Genomic DNA, 14,802 nt, shown 5'->3' with positions numbered 1-14,802 from the left:
TATTTGGGTTGGAAGGGGGCGGGGTTGGGAAGTGGTTTCTTTAGCAAGATGGCGGCGAGCGGCGTCCGCCGGGCGGCAGCTGCCGCCAGCACCTCGGTGAAGCCTATTTTCAGTCGGGACATGAAGGAGGCCAAGCGGAGGGTGCGCGAGCTCTACCGCGCCTGGTATCGGGAGGTGCCGACCACTGGTGAGAGGCATCGGCGTACGCGGGGCCCCGGAGGCAGCCGCTCAAGGTCGCAGCCCTCCGGCCTCTGATTTCTCTCGGGTCTGGCAGAGGCGACCCCACGTGTTTCAGGGGAGAAGGGCCACCGAGCCTCGGTGGACCCGACCTAGCAGTGGCGCCGGGGTCAGACCACCGGTGTCCAGCATCGCTTTTAGGCGCCCTTGGCGCCTTGACTCCCATGCTCCTCTCCCCTCCCCCCCCGCCGTCTCACTCGTCCCCCCAACCCCCTTGACCCTCCGGTAATTGCAAACGAAACCTGGGAGGGGGTCAGGGACTGTCAATGACTTACTCACTGTATAGGGGAGGGAACTGAGGCACGGAGAGGCGAAGTGGCTGCCCAGAGTCCAGAGCCAGCCTGGTGGATCTGGAACCCAAGGCAACTCTAGCTTCAGAACATGTCCAACGCCCCCGGGTTACCTGTACAGCCAGAGAGGCTGAGGCTGGGCCATCGTCTGCTTCCCACAGCTCTCACAAAGGAAGAAACTGAACCGGAGGAGGGAAGTGACTTTCCCAAGGTCATCCATGTCAGGGATGCCTCTTCCCCCCAGTGAGGTGTTCGCCCCTCCCCCTTCAATCTCTAAATCTTGCTCCCCATGCTGTTTCTGCCTGCCCCTAGTAATCCTTAGGAGTCCCTCCCCTCAGGTGGCCTGCCCTTCGCTACTTCAGAACTGCAATCGCCTAGATGTCAGAGAACCCGTCTGTTCACCTGATGTATTAAGTATAAACCGCAGGGGGCAGACTTTCCTTATCATGGCATCCCCCTCAGTGCTTCCCACCCACTGTACCCGGTTAAAGAAAGGTGGGGAAAGCCCTCTAAACTGTCAAGGGCAGTCGGTACTCATGTTTTATGTCATTGACTGTATGTGTGTTAATGCACGCCATCGCTGCTAGTCTGAGAGGGAAGGCGTTTTTAAGCTAGCGGGAGCACCACAGCACCTCTTCGGGCTGTGTGTGACCAGTAGAAGGTGGTGGCTGCTGAACTTGCCTCCAGACCTTGCCCCTTTTCGCTTTGTGACCTTGGGCAAGTGATTTCACCTTGCTGTGCCTCTGTTTCCTCATCTATCAAATGAGGATAATAGTACCTTCTTCCAAGAGTTACCATATTAAATAGGTTAATATCTCTAAATCTTAGTTTAGGGCCTGGCACTTAGGCACTCCTAAGTGTTGGCTGCTACTTTTTTACTGCTGTTATTATCACTATTGTTATTTAGAGGGCTTACCCTAGCAGAAGCCTCCCTGTAGAGGTTCTCTAAGGAATATTTTAATATTGCTATTTGACCTTTCTCTAGAGTAGAAGTGTCAGAGATGAAAGAAAATTAGTAAAATGTATATGAAAATCTTCCTCTTGTCAGAGTCTGGGGTGTGCCAGGGCAGGAGGGGGGGGGGGCAGAGTCAAAATCTGGTGAGACCCAGACCCTGCGAGGCTGGGGGCGCAGCCTTAGGGCTGTTGTCAAGCCCCACAGGGTGGGGGGCACAGCCTCAGGTTCTCTGGCCTGGTACCAGGGTGGGTGGCACAGCCTGAGATTCCCTGGCCCAGCACCAGGCCGGGGAGTGCACCTTGAGGTCCCCTGTCAAGCCCTACTGGGCGGGGGGCACAGCCTCAGGTCCCCTGCCCCGGCCCAGCACCATGCAGCCTCAGGTCCCTGCTGGTTGCTCTTTAAGGGAACTCAGCCTCTGCTGTGGGTACTGCCATCTTTGTGATAGTGTCACAGTCAATTTGCATATTCCCTCTTTATTATATAGGATTGCACCTACCTCACAAGGCTTTGTTCATGCCCTTGTTATCAGCAAATCCACTGTGGGCTGACTGCCTGGGATGGGAATAAAATGACTGCAATCTAATTTTCATTTCAAAGGACATCCATGTGCTTCACGTGAAGTCCAGGTCATTGAGTCTCTGCCCTTGTTTCAGGCACATATTTAACCAGGGATTGCTGAATATTGTGATTTCATGTTTGCATTCATGGGTAGCAGTCCCTCTAATTAGAATTTAAGACCAAGAGAACAGGACCTTCTCTCTTCTTCCCCCAGTAACCTAACATGGTAGTGCCAGCTGGATCGAAGCCCTCCCTGCCTGCACAAACCCTCAGCATTCTCCCTCAACTCACAAACCTACACATCATTTCACCTTCATTCCGACCTGTTATCTTTTGGCAAATGTTCCATATAATGTAATACTAATTTATTGAGGGTGTACTCCATGTCAGGCACTGTTCTGGGCACCTCGCATTGTTAGAATCCTCCCAACAGCTCTGGAGTTAAATGTGCCGTTGTTATCCTCGCTTCATCATATATAATGCTCTCAGGCCCAGAGAAGTTAACATACACAGGAAATGTAGCTGGCAAGTGACAGAGACAGACTTTGAACCCAGGTCGTTCATACACTTGGACTACGCTCTTACTGTCCTTCAAATGCAGTGGCCTTGTCTCCCCAAACAAAATATAAGCTCTTTGAGGGCAAGTCTCACACTTTTTCACATCCTCAACCACCTAGCTTAGGGTCAGGCTAGTATTTGGCAACCTCTATGTGTTTAATGAATATTCATAGATCAAAATTTTAAAAACTTGTTTAACCATATAATTTCTACCCTGGTCATGTTTTCTCTTTAGTGAACTTATTCCAGTTGGACATCTCTGTGAAACAGGGACGGGATAAAGTCCGAGAAATGTTTATGAAGAATGCCCACGTCACAGACCCCAGAGTGGTGGATCTTCTGGTCATTAAGGTAACTGACTCCCTGACCGATTTAAAAGAACGCCCAACTTGTCCAGAGCTCTCCAGTCTTCCCAGGTGAACATTTTGTTGCCAAGTTTAAAAAGCAACTGCTGGGTCAGCAACTGTCGCCTGGAACAGTTGAACTTGGAGTTATCACCTGGATAAAGAGACTTAAGATTGTTCAAGGGAAAACCCATCAGGGCTTGCATTTTATAACTACAAAAGGTGTAGGGATGAAAGTTTGAACACTTCAACTCTTCCCTAGAGGTTACTGCCTCACCTGGTTGCCAGCTTACAGCTGGAAGAGGCTGGCGTTTGGCCGAGTCCTGTGTGAACGGGGACGAATCCTGGTCCTGATTCTGTCTCTGATCAATCACGAGATCAGCAGGAGGGAGCTTCAGCATGCTAAGCAGAAATATGTTAAGCCTGTCAGGTTAGGCGTCATGGGGCAGGGGCCCATTGACCTGGAAATCTCTCCTGAGACCGGTCAGCCAGTTAAAGAATAGTTGAAAGCCCTCAGATATCACTTAGTCCCACACCTGTTTGCAGATGCAGAAACCGGTCTAGACAGAGTACATTACTTACCCAAGGTCAGTCTAGTCAGTGTCAGAGCAGAAAGCAGAATCCTGGCCTTCAGTGTAGTATTCCTTTCACTGGACCACTTTGACGACAACCTCCCCCCTCTGTGCAGGGAAAGATGGAGCTGGAGGAAACTATCAAAGTGTGGAAGCAGCGGACACACGTGATGCGGTTCTTCCATGAAACAGAAGCTCCAAGGCCAAAGGATTTCCTGTCCAAGTTCTATGTTGGTCACGACCCATGAAGTCATTCAGTGGGAAGGTGCATGTTGATATTTAAGTACTTTATATTCAAATAAACTGTTTATGATGGTCACTTTGTCTCATAGGACTCCATTGGTGAACCAGTGCGAGGCTCTGTTTCTGCAGTCTCTTACTTTTCCTGAACGAGTGGGGTAGGGGTTTACACACCACCTGTTCCCTTTTCCTGGAGTGTGGGGTTGCCGATAAATGAGTGGATTCTCTTCTCAGAGCCTCGCATGTGGTAAACAGGAAATGCAGGCCATCTGTTCAGAACCTGTCATACTGGGTATGAGGCTGGATGACTTCGGTAATTTAGCTATGTTTCTACAGCCTCCAGGATTGGATGGTTAGTGTCATCACACAGATTATCCCAAATTAGCCAGCTCTTGCTGTTGGAGAGGGAGGAGAGCAGCTCTAAGGCACAGAAGTAGAGAACACAAACAGGGCTATTTTCCCTGGGTTTTGGAGGAAGTGGCTGATCAGGGGCCTAACCGCTGTTTGCAACAAGCACGGGTCCTTAAAATAAAACGAACTTCCTACTCAATTAGGCTCCCCACTGGGACACACATGTTCAGTGCACACCCGGAGAACAAATATCCCAAATGTTTTTGCACACGGTTGCAGCTTCCAAGTGACAATAAGTGTTGGACCAGGTGAAGTGACCTCTGCTTTGGACAGCAGTCTTCTCTGTTCCTTCCCTGGGCGGTCTAACAGCTGGAGAAGGACTCAGTATAGTCACCCTTAGAATTCCCAAATTTTTCAGCACCAACATTCTATTTTCATCTAAGAAACCAAGTTTTAAAATAATTTTTATATTTTGTAGTTTTAAACTAACAACCAAAGCTTTGATAGACTGCATGTGATGATTAGCCAGTGTTATTCCACACAAAAGTCTGAAGGTTTAGTTAGCCTGTGCAGCTTTACTGAGGAATAAGTTTCTGTTGGGGTTTTGTTAATCATGAAAATAGGTGCCAGGCCCCATAATTATGGATCCATAAAGGCCTGGAGACCCTGGGTTGTCAATCTATGGCTTATTAGAGAACAAACAGCAGAGACAAGAAACTACAACTCATACTGAGAAACCCAGCCATCACTCATACATAGTTGGCATTTGTCGTGTTTATTCATCATCTGGCTATGCTCAGTGGAGTGCACACCTCGGGGAACCTCCCAGCGCCTGGGTCAGAGGGCTGTGGTCATGGACCGTGCAGGAGGCTTCACTGGAGTTGGGAGGCTGAGGGCTTTCCTTAGTCCCTTCTGCTGATAGGCAAGGAGGAGGGGCTAAGCATCACCATCTCTTGATTCAGTCAGGGCTTTCTCTTTCCTGAACTTCAGCACCTGTAAGAAAGGAAAGCAGCAGCCCTTTATCCACATACTGAGAGAGAATTCCAGAATGGTCCCATCAAACAGGAGAGAAGCGGTTTTCAGTAAATGCGGATATTCATTCGTACATTTACTCAACATTCACCACAGAGCAGGCATGGGGCCCTAAATGTATAAAAATCATTTCCCTGCCAGCAAGAAGCTCATAGTCTAGTAGAGTTTGGGGTGTATGTGTTTAAACATAATATGGAGAGTCACCAGAGAGGTACTGGCCAGTCAGAAGGAACAATCACTTTCAAATGGAGGAATGTGGGAAGACTTCATCAAAGAGAATGAAGCGGTGGAAATGGAGCAGTGGACATAGTTTTCTAAGTGGGAGGAACAATGAGTCAGTGCTTGTGAGTGAGTGATCCAAGAACTGGTGAGTACTAAGGATAGGTGTGACGCTGGGAATATGGAAGATGAGGCTAGCATAGGTGTGACCAGATCATGGCAAGCTTTGAATGCCAGACTAAAGAATCAGGAGTATCTTTATGACAATAACGCAACCACACAATGCATATCAGAGCACCGAAGTCAACACAGGAAGCTGAGTGGGACATGTACTGGGGGAAGGGTTTATGAACATGGTGACCATGAACAGGCTGTGCTGGTAACCAGAGCTGTTCATGGTGAGAATCTACAGTTTCTAAATTTCCATTTGAAGAACTGCAATGAAGCTGTTTGTAGTGGGTGTGTAAGTATCGAGAAAATTTTGGGGTGTTGAGAACGAGGCACTTGAAGGGCAAATGAGCCCTTGCTGGTGGCTCAGTTGGAGTGTTGTCCTGTACAACCAAAGGTTGCAGGTTCGATTCCTTGTCAGGACACACCTAGTTTGTGGATCACCAGTTGGGATAGGTACGGGAGGCAACTGATAATGTTTTCCTCTCACACTGTTCCTCTATCTTTTAAAAATTAATAAAAACATATCCTCCGGTGAAGATAAAAATAAATAGATAAGAGATTAAATTAGATAGGTAGTCTGGCTGTGGTCCAACCTAGTTGGAAAAAACCCCAGTGAATTTATATCAAGACAGTTTCCCTCATCCAACAAAGAGAAAAGGCAAATTAAAAACAGTAGCCACCAAATGAGTCAATTCATTAAGTGTCCCCCAGGCCAAACTACCAGTTCAGACTCCACCCCCTTCTGCTCCTGGCCCATGCAGGGAGCAGCCAGTCTCACCTGTTAGTCGTCGTCATCGTCGTCCTCTGGGACGAAGATGTCATGCTCCTCAAGCAGAGCGGCAAAGTTCTTGCTAATGAGCGTCCCCACGTAGAGGAAGGGGATCACAATGGAGAACACCCGGAGAAGGCCGAAGGACATCTGCCGGGGGGTCAGAGCGGTGGCTGTGAGCGCCAGGGCCCACTGTGCCAGGTGCAGAGGCCTGCCCTCCCAGGGTCACTCCCTCCTATGGACTCCAGCCCCATCATAAACTTGATTGTAAAGTCGTTGGGAAAACTCAGAGCGAAAATTATAAGAAGAGATAAGTGATTTTACGGCCATCAAAGTGGATACCAGAAAGGAAAGATAAAGGTATTCTAGACATCTGAAAACTGGAGCCCATGCCCTGGCTGGGGTGGCTCTGGCGGCGTCTGTCTACTGAAATGTTGCGGTGTGATTCCCAGCCGGGGCATCTACAGAAGGCAACCAATCTATGTTACCTCTCACATCGATGTTTCTCTCTCTCTACTCCTTCCCCCCTCTCTAAAATCAATAAGCATGTCCTGGGTGAGGATTAAAAAATAAAATAAAGCTCAGCCAGTGTGGCTCAATGGTTGAGCTTCAACCTATGAACACATGCCAAGGCACATGCCAGAGTTGTGGGCTTGATCCTCAGTGGGGGGAGAGGGATGCAGAAGGCTGATCAATGATTCTCTCTCATCATTGATATTTCTCTTTTCCTCTCTCTCTGAAATCAATAAAAATATGTTTTAAAATAAAATAAAAATTGGAACACAATATGGTCATTATTTGCAGATACTTAGAGAAACAGGTGAGAAAGTACTAAGAGGGCAAGACTCTGGAAGTAAAGTTCAGTTTTACTTGAAGACACCATATACATGAAAATGGATTATAAAAAGATGTACACAAAAAAGATATTCTTTAGAGTTCTTGAAATAACAGGTTTCCTAATGGCAAATTTGATTTCACCAAATTAAAATTTAGAAACAGTTGTGTTTTGAAAAGTGAGCATGTTTTTTACACTGAAAGTCTAACTTTTTAAATGGACTGGGTTGTTTCGCAAAATCTCAACATTTTCTCTGGTATTTTCCAATGGGGTTTCAAACATTTTTTCAGATATGTCTTTTTATAAGGCATCTCTTCACCTGCGCGCACCCTGCACCTTCCTGCGTCTGGCTATGAAACAGCAGGGAACTCACCTGTCTGTGTGAACTAGCACAGGCCGGCCTAGCTTTTAAGAATTTTTGTTTTGAAATCCCCACACGGTTTGGGGAGTCAAAAAGCCAACTTGTTTTGTATAAGGCATGTTTACATTTTACTTAGAAAGCCCGGGGTGTTGAGGACATGTGAAGGCATTCAATGACGGAAAAAATAAGACCTGGTGGAGGCTGTACTAGCAGGAAACCAGTGTCCAGGACCAAACTCAGCTGCTAGCTTTGGACACCATTCTGTCCGGCCCCCCCTTCCTCCGTCCCAGCCCTTCTTCACCTGTAAGCACATCGATGGCAATAATCCCCTGCACACCCCTCAGGACTTCAAATCACATGACTTAAGTACTAAGTCAAAACTCATAAAAAAGGTAAGTCCCGTCCCACCTACACTTCACTTACAAAGTCCTTTCATAATTCGTTATGTGATCCCATCAACTCTGAGGTAGACAGGGCAGAGAGGTTACAGGATTTTGTTTACATTGGACTCATAAAGTCGGGTCTTCTGGCACCAGAGGTGGATCTAGACACCGCGCTCCTAAAGATAGTACAACATGCTCTCAGTTTTCTTCAGTCTCTATAAACACCCCCTTTAGCACTGGGACCCAACCCCACTTCCCACCTGTCAAAATTAGCGCATTAGCGCAAAACTGCCCTTGATCCGTCTTCCGAATTCAGACGGCCGTTTGATTGGCCACTGCTCCTATCAATCAAAGCCGACCCGCACACATCTCCCACTACGATTGGCCTCGGCACCTTTGCCCCGCCTCCAGGCAGACACTCACTTTCACCGGCTTGGGCAAAATGGCGCCGCTGCGAGTAACGATGACTGACCTCGACGGTACCAGGCTCCGACCTGAGCCGCCCCGTCCGGCGGAGATAGCTCCATCCTTCTTCAAGCTCAGTCCTCTCCGGAGAGCCCCAGATTGGCCAGATGCCAATACCAGCCAGCGAGCCGCTCCGGACGCCATCCCCGGCACCCGGACCCCAGCGCCTGGCCCCGGCGACGCCCTCCGAAAGAAGGCTGCCTCAATCCTCGCGAGGCTTCCGGAGCCGCCGAGAGGCCGGCCTCGCCGTCGCGCAGTGCGCCCAGTCCCAGCGGCGGTGGGAGGGAGCGGCGGTGGGAGGGAGGCCTTTGCGCCGGGCCAGCCCGACGCCGTGACGTCACGCGGGCGCCGCCGACGCCCAGGCGGGGTGGGCGGGCCGCGAGTTAGGGTCGGTGGGGGGGACTTGCCAGGTTTTTTCAGTTTCGCTCCCAGGACAACTTGGCGGAGCAGCCCTCCGGTGGTTGCTGAAATAAACTTGAGTAAACGAAGAGCGGAGTAAAGAACGTAGTGTTTTAATCGTACAAAAGTTACTGTAACAATAAGGAAGAGAGAGGCCTGGAATGTCTATGTAAACAAGGTTGTGGAGCTTAGGTTTAGGGCTGAGAAGGCGCCCCTCCTCGTGGGAAAGTAGTTCGGCAGGAGCAGGTCCGCATCTCAGCCTCCCGGCCTTTAAGGCACTGCCCTCAGCCTCCAGGCCAGTGGTTCCCAGCGTGGGGCACATTTTGATTTTTAAGGGGGGGAATTCGAGAGTCATGATCAGTGAATTTTGTGCATTTCTTATGGTTCTAGGGAACTCCTATACAGTCTATAAATATATATTGCGACATATTTATGTATTTCAGTTCTCTATTATGTCTTAGTAATTTCTTTCATTATGTCTACTGTCCTTAAGAAATTTCTTAATAATTTCTTTCATTATGTCTACTCTCCTTTCGTTCTTTTATTTTTTTCTTTAATGATGCCATGTTCTTTGGAAGCCTGTTTAGATCAAGTTAGTGGCCTTTTAGGCTTCCTCCACGTGCATAGGAGCTCACCTTTTCAGTAATAAGAATTCTATGTCACAGGAGAGGGGGCATCAGGACTTTAGAGATGCTTAGGTGGGACACGGCCAAGAAAAAGTTGGGAACCACTGCTCTAGGGCTAGCTGGGCCTTGGGCTGGCTGCCGAGGCCCCAGTGATAGAAGCTAAGGGGCAGATGGTGTATTGGGGGTGGGGGTGTTCTCTGTGCAGTCTCTGCATCCATGCCCATAGGGCATCAGCCTAGTCAGGCCTCTGGCTCTCTAGAGCCAGCCACTGTGCCTGCCAGAATAATCGAAAAAGAAAACATCTGGCCTGCTAGTGAGAGTGGCAGTGAGGGGGTGTTGGCAGGTACCCCCTGGGTGACAAGCAGGACTGTGAACAAGTCCTCTTTGGGAGCCAGGCAGGAGAGGGTTTATCACAGGGTACCAGCAGTCCTGTGCCCAAGCTCCTAGAATGCCCAGGACTGAGAACCACACCAAATGGATTTTCTTTGGGGAGCCACACTGCCTGCCCACCTCTTCAGCCTCCCTCTGGGCCGCCCAGGAGCTGGCATCTGCGTACCGAATGCAGTCAGGGTTTCTGCTGGCATAAAAGCTACCAGTCCCTCCTGGGTCAGCATCCAGCACCGCCTGTTGTCAGGAGAGAGAGGACGGGGCCCAGCACTTTCTGAGCAGAGTACCTCCCCTGTGTTGGCAGGAGGCCCTCTCCCCCAAAGGACCCTCCCAGACTGTGGATGGGGATCACATGCCCAGTCTCCCCACCACTCAGGAGAGCGTAGCCCCAGAAACCCCCAGGGTGTAATAAGTCCACTTTCTCTGATACTGCCCGTCTGAAGCCAACACTGCAGCCAACGTCTCGTTTTCAAATGCACAGAGAACTTCGCATGCTGGGGACTGGCTGAGCCTGGTCTGTAGGCAGGTGATATTCCCTACTTTCTCCGTTTTATTAACATCCCCTAAGACAGGGGCAGTCCGCCGCAGTGTCAGGAGACTGGGCACCCTCTGCAACTGCTGAGCAAGCCACCTTTGCTTTCTGAGCCTCCGGAAATGAAGGGGTTACAAGTAATGATGCCTCGGTTCTCTCCAGGTGTGAGGGAGGATCTGGAACCTGGAGAACCTCCTCAAAAAAAGCAACTTTGGAAACGAGTAAACATCAAACTCCTAAAAAAAGAACTGGCCCTGGTGTCCTGACCAGCAGGACTAGGGCAGGACCCAAAGGGTCTGGGTTCAGGGCTTCTCCTGCTGCTGACCTGTGGGCTGGCTCCCCCCGGCCCTCTGCTGCCACCCCCGCCGCAGCTCCAGGATCTCCTGGCCGTACCAGTCGTGCAGGGTAGAAAAGCAAGAGGTCTCAGGGGACACGGGGCTCTGGCCCCTGCCTAGGAGGAGGCTGGCAGGGCCCTGCAACTCACACTCTGCCAAGCCCCGCCCTGCTGGCCTGCTGCCCCCTGCTTCCACCAAGCCCTGAGGGCTGTGCTCCCCGGAGAGGGTGTGGCCGTTCTCCAGGCCCCGAGACCGCTGGCCAGGAGGCTGGGGCTTGCAGGGGCTTGTCACGGCCCTCCAGGAGGAGTGGCGATGCAAGGCCAGGCTCTGGCGGGCATCACGCAGCTGGTTCTCCAGCTCCCGCACCACCAGGCGCATGTAGCCAAAGCTCGCCCGGGACAGCACCTTCACCCAGGCCTCCTGGGCGGCCTGGCCATCGGCAGCAAGCAGGTAGGGACGCACACCAGGGGCGTTGAAGCAGATGGTGAAGGCAAACTCCTCGGACACCGGAGCCTCGGCCAGTTCCACCGTGCAGCCCTCCAGCACCACCAGCCCCAGGGGGGCCCGGGCCTCTCGAGTCTCGAAGGAGAACAGCAGGTTGCCCTTGAGGACAAACCAGCACCTTCGGCCGGCGCCACTGGGGGTGGGCGGGGTCCCCGGGCCCCCCCAAGTGCGCAGGAAGCCCCTGTGGTCTGCCGGGGAGTTGCTCAGCGCATAGTGGGCCACACTCCTCTCGTTCAGCTTCATGGCTCCATCAGAACTGCGGGCAAGAGAGGTGGCCATGGTCAGAGGTCGCCCAGTGTCCCTGTGCAGGGAGTGCTGGCTCGGGGGGGAGGCTTGGGCCCAGCCCTGTGGCCTCCACTCCCTGCTGTTTGCTCGAGGCTCTCAGTGGCTTCACCTGGGAAAACAGCTGCCTTTCCCCTCCATCCCCCCCCCCCCCCCCCCGCCTTTCTCTCAAAGGTTATTGTGAGGGTCATGGAAAGCACTGGACGTCAGAGGAGAGAAGGAGAATGTGATCGTATCAGACCGGGAGGTATGGCGGGCAGGGTTGTGACACAGCTTTTTAAAATCCAAAGGAGCCGGCCCAGCTGAGCAGAAATGGACCCCAGGTCCATTGAAACCATTGTGCTTACACCATCCCCTAATCTGGGGACCCCTTAGTGCCAACCCTGAGGTCATGAGACCTCCAGGGCGTGGGAAACTGAGGCAGGGAGCAGTAGAGTGAACTGCACACAACCACAGGGCCAGTGGGAGCACAGCGTGGTCCCCTCATTCCCTCACACCTTCCGGGGACAAGCCTTGGCCGTGACGCACTTACCAGCACAGCTTCTAGCGGGAGGCAGGGGCCTCTCTGGTCTGGCCACAAGGCTCAACCACTTGACCACGTGATCTCCAGTGTGCCTGCAAAATAATTCTCAAACCCAGTCAGCCTGTCCTAAAGGATGAGAACTCTTCCAACTTTGGGGCCCGGTAAAGCCACTGCGTCCTCCAGGAAGCTGCCCAGGGCCCTGATAACCCCCTACCGAACCGCCCACCGAGGCCAGGCCCCTGGGAGCAATAAGGGGCGGGCTCCTGTGGTCTGGGCCCTCTGAGGTTTCCTCACTGTTAGTGCCCTCAGAGCTTCCGTTTTTCCCTCCCAGCTCTCCTCAGTTTACTTGTGGGCTTTAATTTAATCCCCTAATCTGAGGGGCCTGCCTGAGCACCTTATCTAAGCGGCTCCTGACCACCAGGGTGGTCTGACCCAGCATGGGCCAACCACAGCCCCTTCTTTTCCTTTCCTTCACCCCACAGCCCTCCCTGGGGTTGGCAGCGCTGCCCCAGCCTCGGGGTGCCCAGCCAGGGGCTTGGCTCGGCTCCAGGGAGAAGCCCATACCAGCCTGCCCGGGAGGTATTGCAGTGATGGGAATGCCCAGCGGCCACACAAAGGCCCTCCCGCCCGCAGCCCACATTCCAGCGGGAGACTCACTGGAAACAAACACAAACACAATGATGCATTCATTAAAAATAACGGAATACTAAATTCTGTAAGGACCGGTCACGATGAGGGCTGAGAGAGAAACAAACTGGGTCCTGGGATGGGGGGCGGGGGCGCGGAGGAGCTGGAGGTGAGAGAGGTGGCCGCACTAGGTCCTGGGCCAGCCCCGGGCGCAGGGAGGGGGTCGGGAACCCGGCCGCCCCAGCGTGCCAGGGGGGATGCCCCCTAAAACCCGCCCAGGATGGCGAAGCCCGGCGGCACCCTGGGAGGGAGGCGGGTGACGGGCTTCCCGGCTCCTTTATTCGGAGCAGCGGCCGGGAGGACGCGGAGGAGAGCGGGCAGCAGGGGCAGCGGCCGGGACCTCCCCCGCTCGCCGGGCCGGCCGCCGAGCTCTCGGTTTCCCGGGCCCAAAGGGGCCGTCCCGCCACGTCCCCGCGGCCACGCCTTCCCCGGCCGCTTCCTCCCGAGCCTGGGCGGGTGGCCCGGTGCTGGGCTGCGGCCGCTCCCCGGGGCCATCCCGGCTCGGACCCTGCGCTCCCGCGGCCGCCGGGGGACCTGCCTGGGCGGCTCCAGCTGCTGCCCCCTCCCTGCCCGTCCAGGACTCACCAGATGCCCCTCGATCTTCGTGGGGAGGAAACTGAGGCCCAAGAGGCCGAGACCTGCCTGAGCCACAGAGCTGGTCAGGGGCTGGCGGCCTCGAACCCAAGGCCCCGCCTCAGGCCTCACACGTCCTCACACTCATCCACCCCTCACCTCCACCCCCTCCTCCCCGCCCGCCCGAGGGCTCCGAGGCCTCCTCTTCCCACCGCGGTCCCCCTCTCCCTGCCCCGCCCACTTCTCCCTCCGCAGAGCCCAGCCCGGAGGCCCAGCCCGGAGGCCCAGCCCGGCCCTCCTCTGGGCGGGCTCCTACTCAGCCTGCAAGGCCCGGCTGAGCTTCCTGGCCGCGCCACTGGGCCCTGGAGTCACCCGTTCTTTGCTTCGGGGGTTTTCTGTTTCTCCCTGTGACACTCCCAATGGCCTGCAAGCCCTGCGCCACCCCCAGGCCCAACCGGTAGGCCTGTGTTGTGTGTTAGCGTAATATGATTTCAAGTCAATCCACTTGCTTATGGCTTAAGTGAAGTTGTTTTAATCCACGTGCTTATGACCCTCCAAAAAAGTTGCTTTGATATAAGTTTGAAGTCAGGATGGCCTCATTCTACATGGGGAGTCCCTAAGCAGCCAGCAGCCCCGATGCTGCTGGGCCTGCTGGGGACTTATCCTTAAGGACCTAATAGAAGGGACATTTACTGTAAATACTGAAGAGGTGAGGACTGTTTGAGGGTTCCGGTTTGGACAAAGCGACACTCTGTAACTCAAAAACTCTCCAAGACCTTGCGTCATTTGCTCCTACCAGTGACCAAGCCGAGGGTGGGGTGGGGGAGGGGGGATGGGGGTGAGGGTGTTAAACCTTGCAGTGGTCTCAGAAGTGTTAATCCTGCAGCAGCTCAGCCCTCCAAGCTAACACTGGCCTTCTGGTTCCCTAGCAACAGTGCTCTGGCAGCGGGGACTTTTACTCTTGGGCTGGCAGCTGGAAATCAGCTTTTTAATTGGTCCCTGATTCTCCAGAATCCTCATGGGAAAATTGCCACACCTCAGATTTCGACATTATTCCTTCACCTCCCCTGGCCTGGAACATTGGTGTGATTTAATCTGTCATTTTTTGGGAGTATGGTTTATTAAGAGATATGCTGTTGACTTCTGAAATTGTAATTCCCACAATGAACCTGTGCTAAATAAAGTGTTGGCAAAGACAGAGTCAGTCTTCGAGGATAAGGTTTGCTGCCCGTCCCCACCCCTGCCCCCCAGTGCAGGAGGCTGGGGTTTCCCTGTGTCCCTGGGAGCCAGGAAGCTCAAACCATGTCTGCGAGCTTGTTCCCACCTCAGGGCTTCCCCCCTTGCGGTTCCTGCTCTTCCTGCTCATCCCCACCCCTCAGCTCTCACTGCTGGGACTTCATACCAGTTATGTCTCAGCTCAAACCTCTTTTCCCTGCCCCTGACCGTACTGTAAGAAGTCTGTGGGAGGGGAAAAAAGTCCCTCTTCCCTTCTAGGCTCTTCCTGCTGGCCACCCAATCAAATCAACACGAGAAAGGTTATGAAGAGAAAAGAACCGAATTTAATGACATCCCCACACCCATGAGACATTCAGAGACCCCCACATACATGGAGGT

The 14,802-nt window shown here is 52.9% G+C and overlaps 3 protein-coding genes across 3 annotated transcripts; 1 reads left to right on the top strand and 2 right to left on the bottom strand.

Annotated features, from left to right (window-relative positions):
- The first annotated feature begins 8 nt into the window (after nucleotides 1-8).
- On the top strand, nucleotides 9-3,833 carry NDUFA6 (NADH:ubiquinone oxidoreductase subunit A6). The gene is made up of 3 exons (XM_084879140.1): nucleotides 9-187; nucleotides 2,834-2,949; nucleotides 3,631-3,833. The coding sequence occupies exons 1-3, from the start codon at nucleotides 49-51 to the stop codon at nucleotides 3,760-3,762; spliced, it is 387 nt and encodes a 128-aa protein (XP_084735266.1). The 5' UTR covers nucleotides 9-48; the 3' UTR covers nucleotides 3,763-3,833.
- Nucleotides 3,834-4,861: 1,028 nt separating this feature from the next.
- On the bottom strand, nucleotides 4,862-8,831 carry SMDT1 (single-pass membrane protein with aspartate rich tail 1). Its single transcript, XM_084879146.1, has 3 exons — nucleotides 8,299-8,831; nucleotides 6,306-6,446; nucleotides 4,862-5,098 (listed from the first exon to the last, which is right to left on the bottom strand). Exons 1-2 carry the CDS (start codon nucleotides 8,482-8,484, stop codon nucleotides 6,309-6,311), a joined length of 324 nt encoding a protein of 107 aa, XP_084735272.1. The 5' UTR covers nucleotides 8,485-8,831; the 3' UTR covers nucleotides 4,862-5,098; nucleotides 6,306-6,308.
- A 5-nt stretch (nucleotides 8,832-8,836) lies between these two features.
- Nucleotides 8,837-13,364, bottom strand: PHETA2 (PH domain containing endocytic trafficking adaptor 2). The gene is made up of 3 exons (XM_084879135.1): nucleotides 13,201-13,364; nucleotides 11,938-12,020; nucleotides 8,837-11,379 (listed from the first exon to the last, which is right to left on the bottom strand). Exon 3 carries the CDS (start codon nucleotides 11,364-11,366, stop codon nucleotides 10,587-10,589), a length of 780 nt encoding a protein of 259 aa, XP_084735261.1. The 5' UTR covers nucleotides 11,367-11,379; nucleotides 11,938-12,020; nucleotides 13,201-13,364; the 3' UTR covers nucleotides 8,837-10,586.
- Nucleotides 13,365-14,802: the final 1,438 nt, after the last annotated feature.

Source organism: Pipistrellus hanaki (genome assembly GCF_964339955.1).
Source record: "Pipistrellus hanaki genome assembly, chromosome: 3".
In the NCBI taxonomy this organism is placed as follows: Eukaryota; Metazoa; Chordata; class Mammalia; order Chiroptera; family Vespertilionidae; genus Pipistrellus; species Pipistrellus hanaki.
The sequence above is the reverse complement of the archived record's forward strand: the minus strand, read 5'-3'. Positions and strand labels throughout refer to the sequence as shown.

Excerpts from the sequence above, each read along its gene's own strand:
- NDUFA6 (XM_084879140.1), top strand. The coding sequence starts at position 49 with ATGGCGGCGAGCGGCGTCCGCCGGGCGGCAGCTGCCGCCAGCACCTCG. Across the intron at positions 188-2,833 it reads TCGGGAGGTGCCGACCACTG|TGAACTTATTCCAGTTGGAC; the intron begins GTGAGAGGCATC and ends TTTTCTCTTTAG. Across the intron at positions 2,950-3,630 it reads TGGATCTTCTGGTCATTAAG|GGAAAGATGGAGCTGGAGGA; the intron begins GTAACTGACTCC and ends CCCTCTGTGCAG.
- PHETA2 (XM_084879135.1), bottom strand. The coding sequence starts at position 11,366 with ATGAAGCTGAACGAGAGGAGTGTGGCCCACTATGCGCTGAGCAACTCC.
- SMDT1 (XM_084879146.1), bottom strand. The coding sequence starts at position 8,484 with ATGGCGTCCGGAGCGGCTCGCTGGCTGGTATTGGCATCTGGCCAATCT. Across the intron at positions 6,447-8,298 it reads TTTTGCCCAAGCCGGTGAAA|ATGTCCTTCGGCCTTCTCCG; the intron begins GTGAGTGTCTGC and ends ACCCCCCGGCAG.